At 47.2% G+C, this 9,218-nt stretch overlaps 1 protein-coding gene across 3 annotated transcripts in view; it reads right to left on the bottom strand.

Annotated features, from left to right (window-relative positions):
• The window catches only part of RNF10 (ring finger protein 10), a 41,733-nt gene extending 36,681 nt beyond the window's left edge, over positions 1-5,052 (bottom strand). For all 3 annotated transcript variants that reach the window (XR_009550373.1, XM_060192975.1, XM_007525273.3), the window contains exon 1: positions 4,744-5,052. Coding sequence is in view for 2 of the 3 variants with exons in the window: in XM_060192975.1 (XP_060048958.1) it covers positions 4,744-4,900 (157 nt within the window). In the remaining variant the exon portion in view is untranslated. The remainder of the gene's footprint in view (positions 1-4,743) is intronic.
• Between the last annotated feature and the right edge of the window lie 4,166 nt (positions 5,053-9,218).

The raw sequence follows: 9,218 nt of genomic DNA on the forward strand, positions 1-9,218 counted from the left end.
ATGTATTTTAATTTGACAGGGCAGAGAAACAAAACAGAGAGTCGGGTGGTAGCACAGGGGTTAAGCGCACATGGTGCAAAGTGCAAGGACCCGGCATAAGGATCCAGGTTCGAGCCCCCGGATCCCCACCTGAAGGGATGTCGCTTCACAGGCAGTGAAGCAGGTCTGCAGGTGTCTGTCTTTCTCTCTCCCTCTGTCTTCCCCTCCTCTCTCCACTTTTCTTTGTCCTATCCAACAACATCAATAACAATTAAAATAAAACAAGGGCAACAAAAGGGAAAATAAGGATTAAATAAACAAACAAAAGAGAAAAATAAAGATTAAATAAATAAATATTAAAAAAAAAAAAAGAAGTGGCTACCAGGATCTGTCGTGTGGGCACTGAGCCCAGCAATAACCCTGGTGCCAATTCAAGGAAAACTTAGCCAGTAATCTTCCTACGCCACTTGAGATGGCTACCTACCCTGCCTCCGCATCCTTTTCTTTTATAAAAGGCACTTCTTTTTTTTGCCTCCAGGTTCATTGCTGAGGCTCAATGTCTGTATTACTACTCCTAGAGGCCATTTTCCCCCATTTTTTTGCCCTTGTTGTAGTTGTTATTGTTGTTATAGCTGTTGTTGTTGGATAGGACAGAGAGAAATAGAGAAATGAGGGGAAGACATAGAGGGGAAGAGAAAGACAGACACCTGCAGACCTGCTTCACCATCCATGAAACGACTCCCCTGCAGGTGGGGAGCTGGCGGCTGGAACTGGGATCCTTACACCAGCCTTTATGCTTTGCACCACGTGCGCTTAACCCACTCCCCTTCCGCCCGCCCCATAAAAAGGACTTATTAAAGTTGAAGAGTCTGGAGAGAGAGAAAACCAGAGCATCAACTGATACAAGGGGTGCTAGGGATTTAATGAGTTTCTTGATTGAGTTATATGGATTATGGCTGGTAAAGTCTAGCTACAAACCTATCTTTCTTTTTCACTGAGAGAATGTACACAGAAGCAGCCAGTAAGGCAAGCACTAGCAATGACAAACATGGAGACGTTTTCTAACACATTAAGCAAAAACTAATACAAGGACAGTGGCAAGAGCTTAGACTTGAAAGTGTGAGGTCCCAAGTTCAAGACCCCACAATGTATGTCAGTGATGCTCTGGTTCTCTACCCCCTCGAACTAATATATATTTAAAAAATTAATCAATGCTGTCAGGGCGGAGGGTAGAGGCATAATGGTTACACAGAGACTTTCATGTCTGAGGCTCCAAAGTCCCAGGTTCAGTCTCCTGCACCACCATATGCCAGAGGCTGAGCAGTGCTCTGGTAAAAATAATAATTATAACAGATACATAAAACATTATTTTTAATTCCTTTAAATAAGTTATCTCTTTAATCAGAAGCTTTTGAGTTGAGGTGAACAAGTGTTGTAATTGCTTTTTAAAAAAATCACTTCCTGCCAGAGAGATAGCACAGTGGTTATGCAAAGACTTTCATACATGAGGGTCCAAGATCCCAGGTCCTAGCACCACAGAGCTAAGCAGTGGGCAGACAGACAGACAGATACAGACAGTCACTTCCTTCAGGTCATGAGAATGAACCCAGGGGTAGCTAGTGGTACATCCGGTGCACAATGCCATTTAGAGGACCCCGCTTCAAGCCCTGGTCCTCACCCACAGAATGGAAGCTTTATAAGCAACAGAGCAGTGCTACACGTGTTTCTATTTTCCCTCTTCCCCTCTCTCACCCTTTCTCAATCTCCAAAAAAAGAAAGGGGGAGAATAGTCTCTAGGAGTGGGAGTGTTGGAGCCCCAGTGATAACCCTGGTGGCAAAAATTTAAAAAAAAAAAAAGAAGAAGAAGAAGAAGAAGAATGAATCTGGGGCAGGGCGGTGGCACCAAGTTAAGCTCACATAGTAACTATGTGCAAGGACCCGGGATTCGAGCCCCCCGCTCCCTACCACTTCACAAGCGGTGAAGCAGGTCTGTTGGTGATTTTCTCTCCCTCCCCCCTAATTCATCTGTCCTATCAAATAAAATGGGGGGGGTGTCACTAGGAGCAGTGGATTCGTAGTACCAGCACCAAGCCCCAGTTATACACTGAAGGCAAAAAAAAAAAAAAAAACTCACTCAGCAATTTAATATTTATTCTATACAAATCTGTTTAAAACATTGAATAGTGACAAATATTAGCTTTAGCCAAACTACAATAGAATTCTTTATCTTCCTGTTGAGTAATCAGAATTCCTCTAATCAACAGTCAAATTCATGAAAAATTTGAGTAAGATGCTTTGAATACCTATCTTATAGGGCTGTCACAAAGAGTCACGGTGCATTTTTTTGTGTAGAAAACCCTAGGAAAATACATCATGACTTTTCCAACAGGCCAGTATCTTACTGGGGTCATCCCAAACTTCCAGCTGCTGCCTTACTAAACACTGAACTCAAGGATGTACTGCAGCCGACTCAGGCAGGATTGTATTGAAGTGGGTTTAAACAGGAGCCCTACAGCCTTAACTATACATGTAGGAATCGAGTGCAGACAGAAAGTGATTCCCAACTACACTGACAAACATTCAGAGCACTCAGAACCAGCTGAGACACCTGCCAAAAGGACTGGCTGCCCTGTAAGTCCAGAGATCTGGGGTGAAGGCAGGCGTGTACGAAACTAGCCTGCATACTACATACCATCTGCCAAGGCTGGAGAGTCCGCGGTAACGCCTGTCATAGTCCCTGAAACATGTTTGTATCTGAATTCCACAAGCAGTCTGTCAAGTCCCTGCCACAGCAGGTACACGAGTCTCCTAGACCCTGCAAGTAACCTCATGTGGACTGTGAACTCAAGTCAGCCTCCCAGGGTTTCCTGTCTGATTTTAAGTGAGTCTATTAATTTTAAGAAGTTTTTCCCTTCTCTGCTACACACTTCCCACTCCCCATGGAAACATCTTCCACTGGCCACCAACATTATCGCAAAGGGCACTAAATGGCAGAGATTAGCGCACAGGCTTTGCAGACTGAGGATTTTCAACAGCAGGCTGTCAGCTCCTGAGCTTCTGGCCTATCAGCCAGTTCCTTCTGTGGATGTGAACAATCCCACCTTGCTGAACAGGTAACAGATGTGAAAGCCTCGCCCAGTAGGTGGCGCATGGTACAACAAATACTATCCACTACCATCGTGACTGACAGTCTGACAGCAAGAAGCAAGACTACCCAAATGACAAAACCTCCCCTCTGAGAGGCCACGGCTTGCGCCTTAGACTGGGGACAAGATGTGTATTCGCTGCAGTAGGGGTGAGATGTTCCAAGCTCATGATCTACTTTCGAGATTAACTTCCTTAACTTTAATTATCTCCACTTTTACAGGTAAGGGAATTCAGACACTCAAAGGTCTGTCAATACTTAAAGACCAAATCCAAAGGAGTCAGAGGTAGCACAGTGGGTTAAGCGCACGTGGATCCCGGTTCGAGCCCCGGCTCCCCACCTGCAGGGGAGTCGCTTCACAGGCGGTGAAGCAGGTCTGCAGGTGTCTGTCTTTCTCTCCCCCTCTCTGTCTTCCCCTCCTCTCTCCATTTCTCTGTCCTATCCAACAACAATGACATCAATAACAACAATAATAACTACAATAAAGCAAGGAAAAAAATAAAATAAAAATAAAAAATAAGGGCAACAAAAGGGAATATTTAAAAAAAAAAAAAAAAAAAAGACCAAATGTAGAGCCTTTGCTCTTAACCTCGACTCCGCATGGAACAAATCCATCCAAGGCTGAGTCCTCTTGAACGGGAAAAACAGATCCAGGAGGGTGTGGGGGAAGCAGGTTATTAAAAATAAGGCTGAGGGAGTCGGGCGGTAGCGCGGGTTAAGCGCAGGTGGCGCAAAGCGCAGGGACCGGCATAAGGATCCCGGTTGGAGCCCCCGGCTCCCCACCTGCAGGGGAGTCGCTTCACAGGCGGTGAAGCAGGTCTGCAGGTGTCTGTCTTTCTCTCCCCCTCTCTGTCTTCCCCTCCTCTCTCCATTTCTCTCTGTCCTATCCAACAACATCATCAACAACAACAATAATAACTACGACAATGAAACAATAAGGGCAACAAAAAGGGAATAAATAAATTATTTTTTAAAAGTTTCTATATATATAAATAAAAGGGTCGGAGTTCCTGACATTCCCCGAGCCCCACCCTCTCCTGTTTCAACCTGGGGCACTGGGCCAGCTCAACACTCAAGGGTGGGACAACTTGGTGGCTTCCAGCGCCGGGGACTGATGACTCAGACGAAGCAGGTCTCCAGGCTGCTGCTGAGTGGCGGCGGCCTTACCTTGTCCTGCACCTCGGCCTCCCCGTCTGCAAAAACAAACCAACCAACCAACACCGGGCGACACCTACTTCTCCGGGGCGTCGTGAGCGCCGCCGCACAGAGACTCGAGGAGCTGGGGGGGGACGCGGTGCGAGCGAGAGAGCGATCGAGCCCCGCGATCCAGCCCCGCGATCGAGCCCCCGCGATCGAGCCCCGGCGATCGAGCCCCGCGATCGAGCCCCCGCGATCGAGCCCCGGCGATCGAGCCCCGCGATCCAGCCCCGCGATCGAGCCCCCGCGATCGAGCCCCCGCGATCGAGCCCCGGCGATCGAGCCCCCGCGATCGAGCCCCCGCGATCGAGCCCCCGCGATCGAGCCCCGGCGATCGAGCCCCCGCGATCGAGCCCCCGCGATCGAGCCCCCGCGGAAAGCAGCGCCCCGGCCAGGCCCCCGCCCCGCGCCGCCCCACTCACCGCTCTTGGGTTTAGACTCGCCGGCCGGCCCCGCCGACGCGGAGCGGGGCGGCTGCTGCGCTTTGCTGCTGCCCGAGGAGGCGGAGGAGCTGCCGGGGCCGCTGTTCTTGTCCATGTCGGAGGCGGTGGCGGCGGCGCTGGGGGAGCTCTGCGGCATCAACGGGGGCCTCGGCGGCGGCGGCGGTCGGAGCGGGGCGGGCGCGGCGGGGACCCAGGCTCATGGCGTTCGGGGCCGGCGGGGGGCGGCGGCGGCGGCAGCGGTTCTCGGCCTTCATGGCGACATTTTTCCTTGTTTCCTTCCTTGGCTTCTCGAAACAGGGAGGAGAAGCTTCGGGCGGGGCTGACGAGCCCAGCGGCGGCGGTGACCCACAGGGAGGTGGAGGCCGGGGCTCGGGGGTCCGGGCCGGGCCTGGCGGGGCGGAGGCGGCGGGGCAGGGGAGGCGAGGGAAGGCGCGCGGGCCCCGCCGGCCGGCCGGACACGCTCTCCCGCCGCGGCGCAGCGGAGAGGGCTGGCTGGCTTGGTGTCGGGACTGGCGTCTCCGACACAGCGAAGGAAACTCGCCTCTGGGCCGGGGCCGAGGCCGAGCTGCTCCCGGAATGGCGACGAGTCGCCAAACAGCATCTCGAAGAACCCGGATGGACCATATATAGTGGAGACCGGAGCGTGAGGTATTCTGGGAAATGTAGTTTGATGCGCACATCCGGGTCCTTATGGAGTGTCTGTTTTGCTCTCTAGGCTGAGCGCTTAATAGCACCATGGGACTTGTGGTCCGGGAGGTGGCGCAGTGGTAAAGCTTTGGACTCTCAAGCATGAGGTCGTCCGTTGGATCCCCGGCTGCATATGTGCCAGAGGGATGTCTGCTTGTTTTTCTCTCCTATCTTTCTCAGAAATAAATAAAATCTTAAAAGCTTAGGGGAGACAGCATAATGGTTATGCAAACAGGCTTTCATGCCTGAGGCTCCCCGGCCCCAGGTTCAGTCCCCTACACCACCATAAGCCTGAGCTGTGCAGTGCTCTGGTAAAGAAAAAGAAAAAGAGGGAGTCAGGCGGTAGAGCAGCGGGTTAAGCGCACGTGGCGCAAAGCGCAAGGGTTCGAGCCCCGGCTCCCCACCTACAGGGGAGTCGCTTCACAGGCGGTGAAGCAGGTCTGCAGGTGTCTGTCTTTCTCTCCCCCTCTCTGTCTTCCCCTCCTCTCTCCCTTTCTCTCTGTCCTTCCAACAACAACAACAATAATAACTACAACAATAAAATAACAAGGGCAACAAAAGGGAAAATAAATAAAGAAAAGAAAAAAAAAATGGGACTTATAGTTCAGGTATATAGATAGATATAGATATATAGATGAGAGATAGAGAAAGATATCTGACTCCTAGCATTGCATGTGAAAATGATGCTCTGATTCTCTCTCAATAAACAAATCTTTTTTCAAAATATTTATTTATCCCCTTTCGTTGCCCTTGTTGTTTTATTGTAGTTATTATTGATGTCGTCATTGTAGGATAGGACAGAGAGAAATGGAGAGAGGAGGGGAAGACAGAGAGGGGGAGAGAAAGACAGACACCTGCAGACCTGCTTCACCGCCTGTGAAGCGACTCCGCTGCAGGTGGGGAGCCGGGGGCTTGAACTGGGATCCTTACTCCGGTCCTTGCGCTTTGCGACATGTACGCTGCTTAACCCGCTGCGCTACCTGCCACCTCTCCTATAAACAAATTTTTAAAAAGGAAAGAAAAAAAAGTTGTGGCATATGTACACATATGAAACACTACTCATCAGGGCTGAAGGGATACTATGATGGTTACTCAAAAGACTGTCATGACTGAGGTTCTGAGGTCCCAGTTTCAGCCTCCAGGCCTCACCATAAATCAAAGCTGAGCAGTGTTCTTGTCTCTCTCACACACACATTATTAAAAATACATTAATAGGGAGCCGGGCGGTAGCGCAGCGGGTTAAGCCCACGTGGCGCTAAGCTCAAGGACCGGCATAAGGTTCCCGGTTCGAACCCGGCTCCCCACCTGCAGGGGAGTCGCTTCACAGGCGGTGAAGCAGGTCTGCAGGTGTCTGTCTCTCTCCCCCTCTCTGTCTTCCCCTCCTCTGTCCATTTCTCTCTGTCCTATCCAACAACAACTACAACAACAATAATAATAACTACAACAATAAAACAACAAGAGCAACAAAAGGGAATAAATAAATAAAATAAAGATTTAAAAATAAAAATAAGTTAATATAATATAATACAATACATTATAATATAATATAGTATATAATGAAGTACTACTCCATTGTAAGAAATGATGAAATCTTCTGTTTTGCTACATGTTGAATAGAATCTGAAGGAATCATGTTGTTAAATATGCCAGAAGGAAGAAGAGGAATACCAGATTATCACACTCATAGGTGGGATTTAAGAAACAAAGAAGGGGAAACTATAAAATTAAGCTTAGACTAGCTATAATCTAGTGTAGCTTCAGCAGTTTGATATTTAAGCAGTTTGATATTGAAGATTTAAGAACAAATCTTCTCTGATTGACCTTAGTTAGAAACCTATTATAGGCCAAGCACTGTGCTGAACAAAAGTGATGTCAAAATACATTAAAATTTTCAGCTATTAGGATACCCATAGTTTGCTAACTTAGCAGGAGGAATAGAAATTCAGTAGTTACATAATAACAGAAATTAATGCATTAAATTATTTAGAGGAAACAAACATTCAAAAGAGGATCAAGAGCGGGAAGGACACAGAAAATCAAGCAAAACTTACCACCTCGGTACTACTCTTTTGTGTAAATTAGTCTACAGAAGGACAGGTAGACTTTTGTGATAAAGGAAAGCACTCATGCTACTCCGGCAGGAGCTAGAAATGTACCTCTGGGGCAGGGGTAGGTAGCATAATGGTTCTGCAGAGATTCTCATGCTTTAGGCTCCAAAGTCCCAGGTTCAATCCCCCTCACCACATAAGCAGAGTTGAGCAGTGCTCTGGTTTAAAAAAAAAAAAAAAAGGGAAAGAAAGAAGAAAAGAAATGTACCAATGTACCTCTGTGACAGGGAAGTGGAGGGGGAGTGTTGATTGAGTCTGACTTGCTAAATGAACACCAGAACTTTCCTCTCTATTTATGAATTTCTTAGGATCATAAAGTGGAAAGACTGAAGAGCTGCTTTTTTAGCTTTTTTTTCTTTCATTCATTCTTTCTTTTTTTTTTTTTGTTAAAGATTTTATTTATTTATGAGAAAGATAGGAGGAAAGAGAGAAAGAACCAGACATCATTCTGGTACATGTGCTGTGGGGGATTGAATTTAGGACCTCATGCTTGAGAGTCCAAAGCTTTATCACTGCACCACCTCCCAGACCACTTGCAGCTTGTTTTCAAAGTGCTTTAGCATGTTTCTCAAAATTAGCCTGAATTTCTTTTTTTAAAAAATTCATTTATATTTATTTATTTTTGCCTTTTGTTGCCCTTGTTTATTTATTTATTGGGGAATTAATACTTTACAGTCGACAGTAAATACAATAGTTTGTACATGCATAGCATTTCTCAGTTTTCCATATAACAATACAACCCCAGCTAGGTTCTCTGTCACCCTTCTTGGAACTGTATTCTCCCCACCCATACACCCCAGATTCTTACTTTCCTGCAATACACCAATTCCAGTTCAGGTTCTACTTATGTCTTCTCCACCTTCCTCTCAATTTCTAGCTATCATTATCTAATAAATAAAGATAATGTTAAAAAAAAAAAAAGGGCAGAGGTAGATAGCATAATGGTTATACAAACAGACTCCCATGCCTGAGGCTCCAAAGTCCCAGGTTCAATCCCCTGCACCACCATAAACCTGAGCTGATCAGCGCTCTGGTAAAAAAAAAAAAAAGAAGAAGTTCCAGATTCAGTCCCCTACACCACCATTAGCCAGAGCTGAACAGTGCTCTGGTAAAATAATAATAATAATAATGATAAACTCCTCCAGTCATTCTGGATTTGCTGATTCAAACCCTCAGGTATTCAGAAGGATAAACCCTATAACACCACTTGACTAATTCACACTTCAGTTTTCCCCTTTTGCAGTAGAAAACAAGTTACTCAGTGTCATGTGCGTTGTTATTCACCCTATTGCAGAAATCACAGAGAGAGTGGTGGCGCACCTGGTTGAGCGCAGGATACAAGGTTACACAAGGACCCGGGTTTGAGCCCCTATTATACCCACTTCAGGGGGAAAGTTTTGTGAATGGTGAAGTAGGATTGCAGGTGTCTCTCTGCCTCTCTCTTCCTTTCTATCACCCCCCCCCTTCCCTTTCGATTTCTGGTTGTTACTATCCAATAAGTAAAATAAAGTTAAGAATAAGTTAAAACAGTGGTCCAGGAGGCGGCTTAGCGGATAAAGCATTGGATTCTCAGCCATGAGGTTCCGAGTTCAATCCTTAGCAACACATGTACCAGAGTGATGTCTGATTCTTCCTCTTCTCCTACCATTCTCAGGAATA

The sequence above is a fragment of the Erinaceus europaeus genome, chromosome 6 (genome assembly GCF_950295315.1).
Source record: "Erinaceus europaeus chromosome 6, mEriEur2.1, whole genome shotgun sequence".
Lineage (NCBI taxonomy): Eukaryota > Metazoa > Chordata > Mammalia > Eulipotyphla > Erinaceidae > Erinaceus > Erinaceus europaeus.